Source organism: Caloenas nicobarica, chromosome 1 (genome assembly GCF_036013445.1).
Source record: "Caloenas nicobarica isolate bCalNic1 chromosome 1, bCalNic1.hap1, whole genome shotgun sequence".
Classification (NCBI taxonomy): domain Eukaryota; kingdom Metazoa; phylum Chordata; class Aves; order Columbiformes; family Columbidae; genus Caloenas; species Caloenas nicobarica.
The window spans coordinates 71,775,309-71,793,728 of record NC_088245.1 but is presented as its reverse complement, the minus strand read 5'-3'; the positions used below and the strand labels follow the sequence as shown (position 1 = coordinate 71,793,728).

At 43.2% G+C, this 18,420-nt stretch overlaps 1 protein-coding gene across 1 annotated transcript; it reads left to right on the top strand.

Moving 5' to 3' along the window:
- Positions 1-2,115: 2,115 nt before the first annotated feature.
- Positions 2,116-18,084, top strand: NOBOX (NOBOX oogenesis homeobox). The gene is made up of 9 exons (XM_065634336.1): positions 2,116-2,251; positions 4,923-5,507; positions 5,916-6,022; positions 6,580-6,698; positions 7,622-7,761; positions 14,078-14,348; positions 14,905-15,251; positions 17,102-17,449; positions 18,059-18,084. The coding sequence occupies exons 1-9, from the start codon at positions 2,116-2,118 to the stop codon at positions 18,082-18,084; spliced, it is 2,079 nt and encodes a 692-aa protein (XP_065490408.1).
- The last annotated feature ends 336 nt before the right edge of the window (positions 18,085-18,420 follow it).

Genomic DNA, 18,420 nt, shown 5'->3' with positions numbered 1-18,420 from the left:
GTGGTTTATGTCTCAAAATCAAACGTTATGACTTGTCATTTTTTCAGATAAAAATATGTAAAAAAAAAACCCCCAAACAACAAACAAACGAAAAATGCAAAACAAAACCATGCCCCCCCTCCCCAAACCTCACAGCCCTGGAGACCTATATTGGCCCATCTTAGAGGAAAATAAATGAAAGCATTCTCCACAGTTCTTATTCCCTTTCACAATTCTAGAAAAAGCTGACATTAGGACCACAGTTCAGTAATTAAACACAACCTTGCTCAGAAACAGGAACCTCTAATGCAGGCAGTGATTTTTACCTTCGCACTGTTATCACATATTGAACCCCTGTAAGATCAGTGTTGTGCTTTGTCAGCTGAATGCATTTTAGCAGCAATAACATTCTAGCCAGCGTGTCTTGCATTTGGTCATGGAACCAGGTGCACTGTCTTATTAATTATACTATCTCCAAAATGCTGGCTCATGTTTCAGGTGACACTCATTTAACATAATGAAACTACTCTCAGGTGACAGCAGCCACAGAAGCAGAACCTATGATGCAAACCTTGAAACAAAGACAGGGCATTTGGGGAAATGCACAGTAGGACAATGGTGCCATGCCAGCAGTGAGATACTGAGCCAAGAACCAAAATAAGGATGAAGGATGTTCTCTCTTGGTGCAGCAGAACGCAATTAAGCAAATTGCATTCTTCAAGCATTGTTGTGTCTGTTTGCAGATGAGGCTGGTGAGGGGCCTGGAGAACAAGTCTTCTGAGGAGCAGCTGGGGGAACTGGGGCTGTTCAGCTTGGAGAAAAGGAGGCTGAGGGGAGACCTTATCGCTGTCTACAACTACCTGAAAGGACGTTGTAGCATGGAGGGTGTTGGTCTCTCCTCCCAAGTAACAAGCAACAGGATAAGAGGCAATGGCCTTAAATTGCACCATGGAAGGTTCAGATTGGATATTAGGAAACATCTCTTCACAGAAAGGGTTACGAAGCAATACAAAACGCTGCCCAGGGAAGTCCTGGAATCACCATCCCTAGAGGCATTTAAAAGATGTGTGGATAAGGCTCTTAGTGACATGATCTAGTGCCAGAGTTAGGTTATGGCTGGACTCAATGATCTTAATGGTCTCTTCCAATGAAAATGGTTCTGTGATTCTATGTTTGGAGCCAGCTGCACTTCACTCAGTGGTTAGAAAAGCTGTACACAGAGGATGCAAGAGCAGAGAGGGCTTGATTTCTGGGACTGTTGTGATTTAAGTTGCAGCACAGGTCTCCCCATCTGCTGCATACAAGAAGGGAGTCAGAAAAGCCAGGCTTGGTTCACTCCTGCCCTTCATCTCATGTAGTCACCTGCAAGTACACAAAGCTGTTTAAAATGTTACCTGAGCAGACAACAATAGTTGTCATAGTGTGAGAGGTCTAATAGCCCGGTACCATTGTGTTAGGAGCCTTGTTTTTTCCAAGAATTGTAAGTATTGCAAGGGTGCCAAATTACAGCACCTAAAAGCCAAGAAGTACCATTTATTACCTGAAACCACTAGTTTATGGAGAATCAGAAGCACTGCCAAACAACTGCAGCCAGAGCACATAAAAAAAGAAAGAGTGACTTTCCCACAAGAAAGATAACAGGGTTCATCTCATTCATACCACACACTCCTGTTTGGTGACACCTGGATTTCCAAGGCGTGCTGTTAGCGATATTTAACCCTGCTCCTCACAGGAGCTCACAAAGCACCTTCTGTCAGGTGTCCTCAGACGTGCCAGAAACATTTCTGCACCCCACGGCAGGGGCCAGATTTATCCCCCCTCAGAGACCGGCTCTCTGGCCTCCCACACCCGCGTTGCGGGGCAGGAAAGGCGCCCCCACGCCCCGCGGAAGATAGCTGTCCCCCGCCGGGACCCCTGAGGGGGCAGAGGGAACCTGGGCGGCGGGACCCCACCGGTCACCGTCCCGGCTCCGCCACGGCTGCGGGGCTCCCGGGGCTGCGGGCCCGCTACCTGCGGCTGCTGGAGGAGCCCGTCTCTGCCGCTCCCCGCCTGCCCGGGCGGCCGGGGTAGGTAAGTTGGTCAGGCAGCCTCGGCCTCGCTCTACCCCGGGGTTCGCTGGCGGCCCAGGTGTCCTTGATGAGCCGGCCGCGCCTGCAGCCCGCACTGGGTTCGCCGCCGGGCGGGACATTAACCCGGCCGGGTCGGACGCGCCGCCGCCGAGCCGGCATGGACGGGGCGGGCGCGGAGGAGAAGCGGGCGCCCGAAGCGCTGGGTAAGGGCCGCGGGGCCGGAGCGTCGGCTCTCATTAATGACCGGGGAGGAGGCACCCGGCAATGAGCCTAATGAGCAGCCCCGGTGGAGGATAACGACCCTGGTCGCCCCGACCTGTGCGGCAGGTCTGCCCTGCGAGCTGTGGCAGCCATCAGACCTTGTCTCCCTCGTTGCTTTGGGCAGGTGGCCCGGCGGTGCCTTGGGACTGGGGGGAACCCACTGTTTTGCCCGAGGTGTCTTGGCAGGTTTTGGGGCAATGGGCTTGGCTCAGTGCCTGCGTGGCCCTCACATCACCTGGATTGTGAAAGTGCCTGGCCAGCTGGCATGAGGGTTGGTGGCAGGTGGGCTTCCCTTTGTGTCACGCTGAGGGGTCCATGCTGCCTCTGGGTTTCTAGGCTGCTGGCACTTAGCCACCTTCACCCACTGTCTGGTTTTCCTCCTTTTCTGAGCTTGCATGGGTGGACCTGTGAAGCTGATGTTTCTCCCTGTGCGCGTGTTCAGGTTGCTTTGTACCAAATGCTCAGAACAACCTTAAAAATCTTGCTGCCACTGTGCAAGTGGTTACCTTGTTCCAAAAAATGTCTAAGGAGGTGGATGTGAGGAAAAGAAAAAGAGGACTTTGCTGCTTGCCTGGGTGTTCCAGACTAACTCTCTGTGTATGATGTTCCCAGTCAGTTAATATCCTTTCTATTTAAGGTTATTTTATCTAAAAGTGGGATAAAGTAATGCTCGGTTGGTCCTTTGTTATATGAACAATGGGAGAAAGGAGTGGGTTTGCAACTCCCTGGTCATTACTACGAAGACCTATCTTTCTCTCCTAACTTTATTTTCATTTTGGGTCTTTTCTTTGGCAATCCCAAGTTGTATGTTTTAGAAATAGAGACAGCAAATTACTTTTTCTTGGAGGAATAAGCCTATAAATGATATAAAACTCCCAGGTGTCAATCTCGTTCTCTGCAGATAGAGTGAATGACACATGAAAATATTAGCTTTTTCACATAATGAGCAAGAAGAGCTCAGAGTCAGCGAGGAGGAAGGTGCAAGAAGGAATTATATAGAACAGAGTCAGCTTCTGCCTTGCTCAGTTCCTGACCCTCCCTATCAGGATATTTCATCTCATTTAACAGCAGTGGAAACTGTTGCTTCTTAACAAGATCATATTATTATTATAGTTGCACAGCTTCCTGCTTCTGTCTCTTTCCTTTGCAACTAATTTGGTTCTCTTAATCCTGTAAAAAGCAAATTAGAAGGTCTTGGAAGCAGCCTGGCGTCCCCTTGTACTTCCACGAAAATTCTCCCATCTAAATGGTGGTGTGAGGCTCCTTCTTGATTAACAATTGTTTAAGGAAGAAACACTGAGGCAGAAAACAAATCCTTTATTTTTGGCATTGCACTAATATATAGCAAAAGTAGGACAGAGTGATATTAAATTATTTTATATCTTTTTTTTTCCCCCAAATTAAGCACCCCCATTTCTCTGTAGGCACATGCAAATGAAATGCTACCAGCAGTCTGCTCAAACTTTCCTTTTTCCAGACAGAGTCAGAGATATGGTTTTGGTTTCATTAGTCTGCTTTCTATTCTTAAGAAATAGTCAGTTTTGGTTTGGTTCGAGTTTTTTGTTTGTTTGTTTGTTTCCAATCTTCTATTTTGTTTTGTTTTGTCAGTAGCAGACATCACACACAATCACACATTCAAGACAATCAGTGAGTTTTTCTGTTTTGGAAATGCATATCTCATCTGGCAAAGTATAATGCCGCTTTATTATTCTGTTGCCTACTTTAATTATTTCTCTTGCTGTGTTCTTTCTGACCCGTCTTCTGCTATTCAGTTTCTCTTAGTGTAATGTAGTTTGTGCTTGTTGTTAAACTTGATCAGACTTCTTAACCCATTTTTGTCCTCAACCAGCTATTTCATTACCTATCTCCTAAGTCTGTTATTCATAAGTGTTGTGGCTGAAGCTGCAGAAAACTAATTTAAGGCAGTTGTTTGAAGTTTGTACAATTTTTTTTTTGCTTGGTCAGCTCGAATATGATAGAAACAGAAACGTCTATAAATCAAAAAGTGATGTCATTTGTCAGATAATCACTGCTGACACAGTAGATCAGAATTTTCCTTGTATTTTTCTTTTACTCATTTTAATGAGGTAACACTTAGTGTCTTGATGTCACTGGTTTTTGTTCTGTTCCTTATTCCAAGGATCTCTGTTATCCCCACTGCTGCTTTCCCACTGCTATATTTGTAATACACAACTGTCTCTTTATTCTCTGTATCTGAAATTAATTCTTCCTGAAGTTTACAGTTGGTTGTTTTTGCAGGCATCTTCACTCTCAAAATGAGACTTTTCTTGTCTCAGACATTTGAACATCTCCATACTGACCATATCGCATTCTTTGCTGTTGCTTTCCTAGCAGCGCTCTGCCCAGTGATGGTCTTTGTGTTGAACTCTGTAGTTCTTTCCACTGTTGGGTTTCATTGCGTAGTGTTTTTTCCCTCCTGTAACAGAAACTTCCTGTCCAGGCACACCCTCTTTCTTGTGCCATCCAGGCACTTCTGGCTTAGACAATGTGCACGTAGGGTTGGGGGTGTGTGTGTTGTTTTTCATGTTTTCCTTGTAGAGCTCAAGGACAAGAAGGAGGATACATCGCTGAATACTGAGCACTTCGCAGTAGATTCTGATGCTGTCGGTGGGCACGGTACAGGGAGCAGTGTGCTGTCTGCATTCCAAAGCACAGCTTTGGTGGAAGAAGATGGAAGATATTGCACCCTGCAGGCAACTGGGTCAACTTCCCAAGGTTCAGCTGCCCTTGACAGCCAGCTTGACCTTGCTTCCGTGTGTGGGAGGCTGCCCAATTTCCTCAGTGATGTGAAGGCTGTGCTCCCACTTTCTGGGGTTGAATTTGCACAGGAGTCCACAAGTCGGTCAGGGTTACATGAACAGTGTGAGAGCTATTACTCTGATGGGATTGAAAAGGAGGCACAGAAGAAAAAAAGTAATGGCAGAAGTGGAATATGTCCTGAGAAAGCATCTAGTGGAATCCCTGGAGACCTCTCTAGGCAACATGTCTTTGGCCCAGCTACTCACAGATCATCCCAATGTGCTTCAGCCAACGCTGCAGCTCAGCAATCCTACAAGATGTCTTCTCTCCTGGAATCTGGAATTAGCTATGATGGGGCCAAGGGAAAAAAAGAGTTACTTGAGAATCCAGAAATTCTACCACCAGTCAGGAAGAAGTCACGCACCTTCTATAGTGCAGGTAAATAATGGGGAACCCACTGGCAGACAGCGACACTTCTAGTGCCAATAGCGCTGGTGTTTCCTTCACCATACTGCAGGAACAGCATGGAGGTGCTGATCTGCTCTAACTGGCGTTTCAGTGCATTCTACACTATTAGAAGTGTGAAACTTCTTCATTTAAAGGTTGCTGAGTGCCTTATATTTGAAATATTGCTAGCGAATCTTTTTGTTTTACTGTGGAAGAAGAATTTTGGTTATTTTTGTGATTTACTTTTAAAAAAGTCTTTCATGTTGTTTGTGTATTTCTAGGTATAGTAGAAATGTTCTGTTTTGTGTTCCCCTGTATTATTTCTTCATATGTGTGTTTTTAATTTTATTTTCTTATCAAATACTCCCCGTCTTTCTTTGAACAATGCATCATCTCTAGAGCAGCTAGAAGAGTTGGAGAAGATGTTCCAAGAAGACCACTACCCCGACAATGAGAAGAGGAAGGAGATTGCTGCTGTGGTTGGTGTAACACCACAGCGTATCATGGTAACGCCTGTGTGGGTAATGGTGCTGGCTGTGGGTTCTGTGCAGAAAATTGACAGGGAGAGGGACCAGGGTAGGGAGGAGGAGCCTGGGTAGGAAGGAAAGAGAAGCTCATAAGTAACGGGCGAGAGACTGCACCTGCCACTGGTGACAAGATAAGGAAGAGAGCTCACAGGAATGGACACAGCACAACCAGCTACCCTGCCCAAAACAGCAGTGGAGCCTGCACTTACGTACTTCATCTCTTCCTATGCCCTAAGATCAGACGCGTAATGGGAAGATAAAGGGGCTAAAGAGGTCTGGGTTAATCTCTATATCTTGCAGATCGTGGTCAGCAAAGAGAACTGGTGTTTGGGGATATCTTTCTGCTGTTCTCATTCTGATTGCAATGAATCTTGCAGATTCTTTGGAAGAAACATTTAATGAGGGTCTTTTTTCTGGAAGAAAGGTTTCTGGCCTCACCTGGTGGTGTGTGGAGGCAGTAATTGCTGATTCATTACCCGTGTCTCCATGTGTAGATGGTTTCCCCTCTGAATGTATCCTTTATTTCCATTTATCAGGTCTGGTTTCAGAATCGCAGGGCAAAGTGGCGAAAATCAGAGAAGTTGGGTGTGAAAGTCAACAAAAAATGTCCAACGTCATCAGCTCTGTCAGTCCCTTTTGGATCAGATGATTATGGGTGAGGGACTTTGTTTTTTCATTTGTCCAGATGAATGCATTAAATCTTTGCCATTTCCTCTTTACGTTTAATGTGTGGAGAGCTGTTGAGTTGTACCTCAGTAGCTTGTCCTCTGTATTCTCCAGCCTGACAGATTTCTGAGCAAATTGTAGTGGGCCCTCTTAAGTGGACTTTTGATTAACCTGTATCACTATTTTGAAATAAAACTGTTGAAATCTCTCTTGCTGAAGTCATGTAGAGAGCAGGGGATGAGATAGAATAGGTCTGTGGAATGACCCCTTCATCTTTAGTTTCTGTGAATGCATTGGCCCGGTGCTTTGTGTGCACTTGGGAATTCTTTTATCCCACTCCTTCTCCCACCATCGCTTTCCATGTCCATGGATTTTTCACTTGGTTATGGAAATGCTGCTTGTTTAGATCAGTCTTAGAAAGTCATGGGCTTCTTTGAAGAAATACAAGCTACCAACTTTCATAGGTGAGCAGGGAACATTTATTGGGGGGGTGGGGAAGGGAGTATGTGAGAGGAGAGATGGCCTTTCAAGGAGGAGTGACGGAAGGAGGGAAGAAATAAGTCTCTGGAGGGAGGTGTTTATGGCGGTTTGGAGCAAGAGTCTTCCTGTGAAGAAAACAGAATGAAAAGAGAAAAATTAAGTGAAAGGTTGGAGACCACCTGACTGATTTCATTGCACTGTCCCTGTTGCCTGTCCTTTCCATACTAGTGACCTGGGGCTGCTTTCCCAAATACTGTGGATACAGCATCCCTTGCGCTGTTCCTACTTGCACTCATAAGTCAGCCAGCACTTTCCTTTTCCACCTGCTAGTAATCTAGGATTTGCCCATTATAGGATACTTAGAAGAATGTATACTTTGTCATAATGTCTTCTCCTCTTGTCCATGCTCATAGCCTTTATGTGTATCTCCAGGGCACCGCTTCTTCCCATGCCTCCATTGCCTGACATTACTCATGACCAGTCTTCCACGTTGAGTATAGATGCTACAGCTGGGAACTACTCCCGCCTGCTCAGTGGACATCCTGTACCGTCCTGTACTGCCTCCTCCTCAGGTGAGACCCCTATCGGCACAAGTATTTTGCATAGCTGAAGCATTAGGTGGTGGTGCTGATAGGTCACCAACACTTTAGGGAAGGTCCTTTGAGAGCCCTACACCATTAGTCCAAAAAGTGACACCTGGTTTAACAGCTGTCTGCTAATTGAGTGTCCGCCAGCTGTGTAGCAGCACAGTGGTGCCTTTACGCTAACGCTAGAGCCAAATTTGCAGTCCTTATTCATGTCCTGGCACAAGCTAGCAAGGAATTCTGAATATGACTTTGTAAGGATACGTGTTTGGGGCATTCTTCTGTAATAGCTGTTTGATACTGATATTGCTTCTCTGAATGATGATGAAAGTATTATCCTGGTTATTATGCTCTTCATAGCAGATACACACATCCTGTATTCTGGTTTAGACTGTAACATTCTGGCTACAGCCTGTAATCAAGTGAGCTGTGTGAGGAAGCTGTATTTCATAAACTGTTGGGATTGCAGTCTTCCTTAGGTACTCCATACCTTTAAATCTCCAAATGAGGTTCCTTGACTTCTCCAGCCACAGCAATTTTACATTTTGTGCAAGACCTTCAGGGAGTGAGACTAGCTGAGTTCTTAAGCATTATGGCTTAATTTAGTTATTGCTGTAGTATTATGGAATGTCAGTGGGGTGTGCTGTTTGACCAGTTTTCTACGTGAGCTGCATTTAGACATTAATGCCAACCAAAGACAAAGGATTTGTGCAATAGTGTATTTATGTGTGGAGTATCAGAGCATTCCCTAAAGTCAGGAATGTTCCCTAAATCTTTTCCGATATATGTTTGTTTCCAAGTTGGCACAACTTGAAAATATTTGCAAAGTGATCAGGACTTCACCATTTCCTTAGGGATGGATACCCCAAGCAATAGATGCGCTGACATGTGGTACTGTTGTGCGTATTTTCCTGCTTTCCAGTGTAATTCATTCCTTCGAATTTCATGCCGTCATTTCTGCCTCCTCATTATATTCTACATATATGGGGTTATCAATATTAAGGGCAGTTCTGTTATGGATGTGTGAAGATGAGAATATACTTCATTCTGCTAGATCTATGTGAGGGAACAAGCTTCCCTTTGTTCTCTTTAATTCATGCTGGACAAGAAGTAATGAAATCTATTTGTGTCATCTAAGGCTGGTAAATACTTTCCAGACACAGATCTGTTTGGAGAAAAAAGTACCTTTTCTAAATCACTTTTCAGAAAAGAGGCATGCTTTGCTAATGCACACAAACCGGGAGGTTTGGCGATTGGTTTTTAACTTGGTTTCCTGAGGGAAGGAAGGAATGTGATTTGTGCAATGAGCCACACACTCTTTTGTTTATGAAACCCACCCTGCCCTCCAAGTTTGTTTAATCAAATTTGATGGAAGGTGGAAGCCTAAAAAATTATGTTCCTATAACTCATGGGAGAATCGGTGCCTGGGCAGAGTACAGACCTAAGGTAGTGCTCCCTCTGAGAGGGAAAGACTGTCACCAGTTGTAGAGAGCCCTTATAGAGCAGAGATCTGCAGGGCTCAATTGCATGGAAAGTTTCAGTTGCATTTTTGCCTTACTAGATGCAGGATAACACAGCCATGGGGAATGAAACACGCTTTGCACAGGCAGACTTTTCAAGAATGAGAGCAGAAAATGAAACAGCAGAAAAGTGAAAGACTGCGACTTTAGATTTAATTCACCCTCCCTTGTTCAGAAAAAAGCTTGTCAATAAATAGTGCCAACCAGGGTCCACCTGCTTTCTTTATTAACATATCTCGGAAAATGAAAGAGAGAAAACTTGGACAGGATAAAATCCAAAGTAACAGAAGCAAAATAAAAGAGGGAACAAATAAATTAAAAAAGTCATCAATTTGCAAGGCAAAAACAATTGCTTAGTAGAAGTGGCCCTTGAGGAAAACAACTTACGGCAGGTTTTAACAAAATAATTTGTGACCTCTCCGTAATGGTGCACTTGTACCCGGAAATCATGGCCTAATGGAGTGGCTGTTCAGGTGCTTTCCTTGGTAGCAGTGTGAGCAGGACAAGCAAATGACCTAAGTGCATGCGAACAGTACGATCTGTTACCTGGCATGTTTGGAGAGTGTTCAGTGCTGCCTTTTCCATTGTTTTTCCTTGCTCTAGCCAGCAGTTCTGACTGTCTGCTGATTTGTGGTTGTGTGTGTTTTTTGTTTGTTTGTTTTGTGCTGCTGTTTTGTACGGTTCTCCAAACAAGCAGATGAAAAATGCCAGCAAGCTGTGTTTGATATGTTTTCTACTTTGCTGGCAGTTATGGCTTCTGATTTTGCTGTTAGCCACACTACTTGCCGTAAGAGCCTTTTCTGTTTCAGAAAATCAGTCTTCAGCTTGCTTTGATCTTAGAATTTGTTTTTTACTACTTTTGCTAGACAGATAAAACCCTTCGAATTAATGGAGGATTTTAAAAAAACTTGTAGTTACTTGAAGTTTTTCTTGGTTTTCTTAGATTTCTTATGGGTATATATCTGTGATTCATTGTCTCAAAACATTGTCTTATGTTTTCTTTAGCACTGACCCTTTAAAAAAGGAAAGTTACTTTCTGTGCCTCTGTTTTTTGGGAGATTTTTCTGCCCCCCTGGTGCTTTTGCAGGAAATATTTTGTTTCTTGTGGCTGTCTTACTGAGGACACATGTCAGGAGCTCAGCCTATGCTGGTAGCTCTTAGGCAAATGGCAAGATGATTACTCAGTGGCAGAGGTGGGATTGTAATGAAAGTCTTGGGAGCAATTGGATGAAGTTGGATATGATCTGTCAAAAATCAGTAAATAAATGACAGACTCTAATGATTTCACTTATAGAATTCTGGCTTTTGAACAAATTACTTTAAAGCTGGTGATGTGTAGCTGACATGGCAAGCAAGAATCATACCTTGTAAACATGTGGTAGGTTCTGGCCTACTGAAAATCATGAAGAGGATCAGACTGGCACAATTCTCAAAGCAATGCAGGTAGAGACTGAAGTTGGTTTACTGATCTTCAGTCCATTAAAAAAAGAATGTCATTTCTCCTAAGTTTGATTCATATTTTGTACACTTTCAAGATGTCATTTACAAGAGAAATGTGTTTCTTCATAATGTCAAGAAGAGGATGTAGTTATGAAAAGCTTTGTGATAGCCTCTAATGTTCCAGTAAATGCTGCAATTACACAGACATTTCATTAAAAGAAACCAGATTGGATAGTGTATGATGTAGAGATTGATAGTAATAGAACCTTTTGCTGATTGATTTGGTGCTGGAGAACGCAGCCCTCGCAAGTAGACCATCTGAAGTAAGACTGGTTGCTCAGCCTGTAAACAACATCAGCTGTAATGTGCCCAGCACTGGGCTTGTTAAGCAGTTACAGTCATGGTCTCCAGCCCTCCAAACAGCCTGCAAGCAACTGCATAGTTAACTGCCTGAATCATTGCAGGCTTCTTCTGCCAAAGCCTTTTGGAGTCAACAAAATAAGTGCTTGACTAAGAAAGTAATGTATGGTTGGTGTCAAGAGGAAGGGCTCCAGTACAGATAGGTGTCGCTCGGGTAACAAATATTGTGCATGTGATCTGGTCTGTTAACAACAGTGAAAGCAGCTTCCTAGAACATTTGGAAACCATGTTTTCACAGTTGAAGCTATGCCCTGTTGTAAGTTCACAGACACCTCTCTAGAGTAGGCCACAGTCTCCTTCAAGACTGATGAAAGACTGAACTCTCAGTCATCCCAACAGAAATGTACACATCCATTTTTGTTAATTTCAGACCCATTCACTGGAAGCTATTTACGTTGAAGAATGGGTCTCTTAACTCTGCTAGGATGTTGAGGAACCAGCTATAGTAGGGGGAAGACAGCTGTGTAACTGAAGACTTAGAATAGACATTCTTGAGTTAAGACAAGCGTAGCACCAGGACTGGTTCAGACATCTGAATCTGTGAATTACTAAATTGTTCTCCAAAAATTCCCAAGATTGTTTCATGGACTGAAAACCCAGAAATAATGGCAGTGATAAAAAAAAATCCCACTGTTGCTTTCCCATGTTCACTGAAAAGTCTTCTGATGGTATCAATCTCTACATCAGTGTAAGGAAGAGCAACATAATTGTAAAATGTAAGTAGTATCCCTTGTCAGCAGCTGGAATTCATTACTGAACAAGATGCTGGAATTTTCTGTAAATATATTGTCAGATTTAGCAGATATTACTTCTCTGGGAATTGTTTATTCTCACTGCATTTGTGACTTTATTCAGAAGATAAAAATTCAGTGTCTGTCTTTGAAAGGACTGAGAAGCATAGGAAACTTCACAAAAGGCTGAACCAGCCCTTCTGAGGCCAAGTGTGCTCTCTTCACGATCTTCTTGCCTGTGGGTCCTGTTGCTATTATCCACAAAGATTTATCTGAACCAGGGAGTTGCAAAGATTTCAAAAAACAGAACTTAATTCTTAATAGGTGTGAAAGTGGGTTTAGAAGTGATTTCTTGGGCTATGTTGTTAACAGTGCTTGTATTCATGCTGAGCAAGACTAATGCCATATGCAGAATGGCTTATCCTACTGTCATTGAACTGAAGCTTTATCTGAATGTAGACTGTTTTTCAGGTAAGTTGTACCCCACGTGGCTGCTGCTTCATAATGTTTGTGTGAACTGCTACATTCTGTGACAGAATGGTTAGGAAAACCAGTGCAAATGAAGTTTTAAAAAAATTTAGAGATCTTCAGCTTAATTTCTGGCTAAGCCATTTTGACTTGTGAGGAAACTAAGTGTTGAGTCATGCTTTGTTGTGTGGGACTAGATCTGTGCTGTGTCCAAACCCAGGAATGTGGCAGGTACATCATAGGTGCTGCCTGACATGGAAAAGTAACATGTCCAAATAGAAGAAAATCAACCACTGAGAATTGCCTGGGATATGAATGCTTTAGAGATGACATCCTAGATTTTGCTGTAGTTTTCTAAATAAGCCCCAAATCTGGGCTATTCAAGTTTTCAGTGAAATGTCAGGACTCCCTCCTTCCATTGCAGAGGCCGAAAAAAAATTGAATGTGGGAAGATGCAATAAGATAGGCACTACTGAACAGCACACTGGGGAATCTGAGAAATGGTGCTGCAAAGTGTTGAAATGGAGTCTCCTTATCAGCTCTCTGGGCATGCTTAGCAAAATTCTCTAAAGGTACCTCATGCTTGCTGTGGCAGCTTCATGTTTAGGTTTTCTGTTTAAGGCCTTTGATTTACACGTGGTGGAGTGCATTTGATGTTACTCTGTGTGCCTACAAGGGTGAAGTACAGCTGTGAACTACCTGTGCTACTCACTTTCCCTGAATGCTTTACAGTGTGTGGGAGCAGACCAACTTTACCTGAACAGTCAGTGATCTGTTCTCATATCTGCCTCATCCTCGTGCTGGTTAAGCCTGCCTAGACTTGAAAGATCATTTCAACTTGTGTCATGCACACCTGATGGCTACACTTCTCAAGAGAGAAATCATGTGCTATTTGGCATAATAAGAGTCTTGTTTTCTTGCACCACGTGCAAGCTGCTGGAACTTTTGTGTATGCTTGTTACTCTGCATCACCAGCATACGTGATTCTGACCTTTTCATTTCCTATATTGTCCTCTTTCCACAGAGGCTGTTCTGTAGAAAGCTGTTCCTCTCTCCTTTTCCAGCAGTGACTGAGGAGACAGGTCACCAAACAAGATTCCAGCAACCAAATGGTGTTGTTTTTCTTTTCCATCTTCCAGCTTCTTCTTCCCAAGGCCCTTCAGCTGACATCTCTGCTTTTTTTTTTTTTTTAATTTGGCATGACTCAGCAGAGTCCAAACCAGGACTGAAAATTTGTTTAAAAAACAGCCTAGTCTCTTAAGGCACATTTTTGGTAATTTCAGACCACAGTTAAATTTTTCAAAAGAGTAATCTGTGCAGCACACTCTTCCCAGTGAACAGTAGAGATGGAAGATGGCTGGGGAATTGTTCCTGGCTTTTTTCCAGGAGGTACTTTGCTTCATTTGGCTGCCTTCTTGAGAGCTGAATAAATCCAGTATGCAGAGACTGAAATCATGAAGGTAATTTTATTTAACCAATGAACATCATCCTCTGTTCCAAAGAGCTTGCTACTACTCCCTTTGGCTTCCCAGCAGCAATGCTGATACTTATTTACTTTTATTCCTATCAGTTGACTTCCACTCTTTCACTGGCAACTTGCTTTTTTGTTCTGCCACTGTTGTCATTCTCTCTGCTTGCTCCTTTTAATTTTCGGTATGACAGCATACTGTGACAGTCTGACAGGTTTTTTTTTTGTTTGTTTTTTTTGTTTTTTTTAATTCACAGTATCTTCAGCAGCAGGAATGGTGGCATCTTGTGAAGCAGTTCCAACAAAGGTGTTACCACCGCTCAATTTCAGTTCCAGCACCACGGAGTGCTTCCCTAGTCTTCCCAGCCCTCCGCCCATCCGCAGGGCCAGCCTTTCTCTCAGCCTGTCCTTCAGCCCCCAGAGTCACATTGTTCCCTTGACGCTGGACACTCCCAACAGTGAATGCAGCTTGTCCAGCCAGGAGAATGGCTCCAGGGAGGCCTCCACTTACAGCATCCAGAATCAAGGGTAGGACCAGATGAGTTTGTCTTTTGAAGGAGATAAAAAAAGCGAACCTTGGGAGGAGCCTTGGGAGGGTGCAGAGTGGGACATAGGACAAGGAAATAGGTGGGAGTATAAATGAGAAGTTAGACGCGGGAGTGAGAACGTCCTCTAAATGGAGTATGAAAAATCATATAATGTGCGTAGTGGGACAGGGCATCTGCTATCAGGAAAGTGATACCTTTAATCGGAGTGCTTTCAGAATTGCACGCCTGTCAAATGAAAGTGAATTCAGAAGCACGGTGACAAGGAATCCTTGACAGAGGGTGGGTGTGCTCTGTGGGAAGAACTGAAAGAAAGGTAACCCCTACTAGTGCACATTGTTAAACTGCTGTGAAAGCACTTGGCTCAAGTGGTTTCTATTGCTCCTGTCCTGTGCCTGGCATTTGAGAGGGAGGGTTGGAGTCAGATCAGTGTTGGATGAGCTGTCAGGGGAAGGTAAAACAATTGTTTGTTGTACAGGTTGCTGTGGCTGTTGACCTTACTTTAATCTCAGAATTGCCTCTCTCCTCGCTCTCTGCAGTTTGAGTTCACCAGTTTCCTGCAATTACCCTGAGCACATGGAGTCGGCAGGTGACCTGGAGACCATGTACTGTCAGTACAGCAGCCAGGGTGGAATTTACCAGCTGCCCCAATATCCCCAGCAGCACCAGCTCTCCCAGTTCCACCATCTCCCAGGTCACCTGGCCAGCAATGTGCTCTCCAGTGTCCGCTTCTCTCCTCCAGCACCCACTGAGCCCCATACGGCTTTCCTTGCCTTGCCTGGTAACAGCGGAGTTGTAACCTATGGGGCAGCAGGAGCCACGCAAGGCTACATACAAAACCACACAGGGGATCAGCTCTTGTTACAGCAGCCAAGTGGAAACTCGGGTAAATTTCTGAAATTTTTTGGCATCCTACTCCTTTGAAGTAATTAAACAATACTCTAAAACCTTCAGGATGAGCAGTGGCTTTACTAGTAACAGTGACAGAAAGAAGGGATGTGCATATTCATGTACAAATGTGTATATACTGCCCATTTTTATTTTAATTTTCTTGTATGGTGTTTTTCTAAAGAGCTGAGCCATTAATTTGAATCAAAAGTAACTATCTATGCTGAATGTCAGAGAGTGTTACCATGTGAATATATCAGGTATTGCAACAGCTTGTCTGGAATGGAGAGCTAACTTCCAAGAGCGTACTGTTGTGCAAGCTAATGTGCATTCACTGCATGTGGGGGAGGGTCAAGGGTGCAAAGTGAAAAAAGTGCCACAGAAAGTGGAATAGTTGGAGACAGCAAGAAAAGTAAGGTTCTCACCCTGCTGTGTTTCTGCAGAAACCATTTTGAAAGGATGTTATGTATTTCAGAGCATCACAAAAGAAGAGAGTTAAAAACTGGGCCAACAGAGTATGGATATGGCTTCTTTCTTTTTCTTCTTCTGACATGAATTTGCAACATCACTTAAATTAAAGCACTTGAGCATAATTTTCTCCCAAGTAATTAGGTAAAAATGGCATTGTTTGTCTCCTTTTTTGTGTCAGGGATTTATGTTTTGAAGTCATTCAAGCCCAAGTACAAACAAAAGATAAACTATTGCAGTTTGTTTCTTTGGGCTGTCAGGTTTGTTAAATTGAGCTCACAGTCTAAAAAATAAATCTCTATTCTTATCACATAAGAGAATAGAATTTCCAGACTACAGATGTTGCTCCTGTTTTGTACATTTTTTGTGGACCTTGTGAGAGAAAGAAGTCGGAGTCACAGGCTGATGGGTGTGAGCTGGTGCATGTTCACACCGTTCATGGCTAATGCTCTCCAGAAAGGGTTGGCAGCACCCATGCTACCTAGCACACTTGGCCTGGTTCTCCTCTCTGGTCATAAGGTGTCACTATTATTTTCTGTATTTTTTCAGTTTGAAGTACCAGAGGAGCTGTGTCCCAGCACACCAAAATAATGTTTTTATAGCATGATGCCAGACGTGTATGTTGCATGCCTTGGGGCATGTCATGCAAGCATAAAGGGATGCGTAAAGGTGCAAGCCTTGTTAGGACTAATAAAGTTGGAGGATTGTCGAAGGAACAGAAGCAGAGTTGATGGTCACTTATTCCATACTTCTGTTCAAGGAAGGGATTCTATGGCTGTTATGCAGTGTGGACGACCAGGGCCTGGGCTTCCAGAAGTGCAGTGGAGGCCGGGGGGCGGGGGAACCAATCTGTCAGTGTAGACACACCCATAATTCTTACTTCAGCATGTAAGCAAGTGAGCATTTTGATTGAATTATAGATATTAATTCAAAACCATTCCTGCTTCCTGGATTGCAGCTTTAATAAATGAAAGTGAAGATTAAGCATCCAGCTTATGCTCTGCAGGGATAACTTGGAGTTAGAGGAGTGGAGGAAACAAAATTGGGGAGGGTGTTGTCTCTAATATCATTACATATGCTCAGGATCTCTGTTGAAGTGATGTCATGTTTTTTAGATTATAAGAATGCTATGAACTTTTTCAGTTTTTCCTCCTAATAACTGTCCTGGATAAATACACTGCAATGTAAACAAGAAAGTTAACCTTCATTTGTGTGTAATGTCTGCTCTATTGTAGTAACCATTAAGGCATAACTCTCATACTGTATTTGCACTGGGCATGCTCTCTTAAGCACAACATACACATTTTTACGTATACATGGTTTCAATCCTCCTTTCCTTATTTTCATTATTCTGTTGTTTCTTGCTTGCCTTTTCCTTAGGAGGCACCACTGCCTATCAAGCTGTCCCCTGGAATGATTTCTACATGCAAGGATCTCTGTTCTCCAATCAGTTGCGCTCACGAATGCCGTTTTCTAGCACAGCAGAAGGACAGTACTTCACAGAGCAGGTTTCCTACACTCAGCCGCTTCGCCTGCCCTCCTCTCCGTATTTTTCTCAAGTGCCCAATGGAACAACACTGGCATCTGTGCCACACACTGGAAAACAAAAGGCAGTCACACCACCAGACCAGAGCTCATACCAGAACCTCCAAACAGAGCCAGAGTTGACATCTCCTGCCGAAAGACAGGAAGTAGAAAGTAGCAGCAAGAAAGGAGAGACTGTTGTTGGTAACTGAAAGGCCAGCTGATTTTTCCTTTTTTTTTTTTTTTTCTGAGAAGACAGGGATAAGGAAAGTTTTCAAAGACAGCAGTAGCTCCTCTGAATGCAAGATCAGAACTGTGGGATGAATGGGAATGGAACTTCTTTTTTTTTTTTTCCTGGGTTGCTGTCCAAGATGGGTCCTGTTGTCCTCTATCTAGTTCTTAGATTCTTCTGGTTTTAGAAATGGGGACTTATAGGTCAATAAAAGAGAGGGCAAAGTTTTGTCCTCTGTCTGACATGGTCTGTTGTGAGCTGAATGGCTACCCAGGACTGACTATTTCTAAGATTTACAGAGGCATATACACCTCTCTTCAAGGCAGAACTTCTTGAGCAAGAAGAGGGGAATTAGATGGGGAAGGGGAAGAGAGAGATTTCTGTTTGGATTTCCATTTTCAAACTTCTATTTTGGAAACAAAATTATTTTACTCTACATTTGCTGAAAGGTGTCTTATGCTTCAATTATTGCTTGGGTGTCTGTGTCTGATTTTGAAATATAAAACATTTGAAAAAAAAGTTATTCTGTGTCATGTGGGAGCATGTTTTCTTATTGATCTGTTCATTTTTTTTTTATTCAGATAGTAAAGAAGAAACTAATGACTGATGCTGCACTTTGAGGAAAAAAACAAAGGAAGAGAAAATATTATTGTTTTAAACTCTGCAAAATAAGAAGAGAGAAAAAGAGATGAGTATAATAATACTTGCCACAGAAGCACTCTTTTGTTTCTTTTTTTTGGTTTGTATTTTTTTCTTGTTGCCATTATTATTTTCCCACTGACAAAAGAAGCAGGGAAATTTCAATCAATAAAAACTTCTGGTCTGTGGTTGGGTTTTTTTGGTTTTCGTTTGTTGGTTTTTTTCAAATCTCCTGACTTTATTCTTCTTAATGAATTTTAATCTTGAGGAGCTCTACAGACAGGGAAGAGCTGATACAGGCACT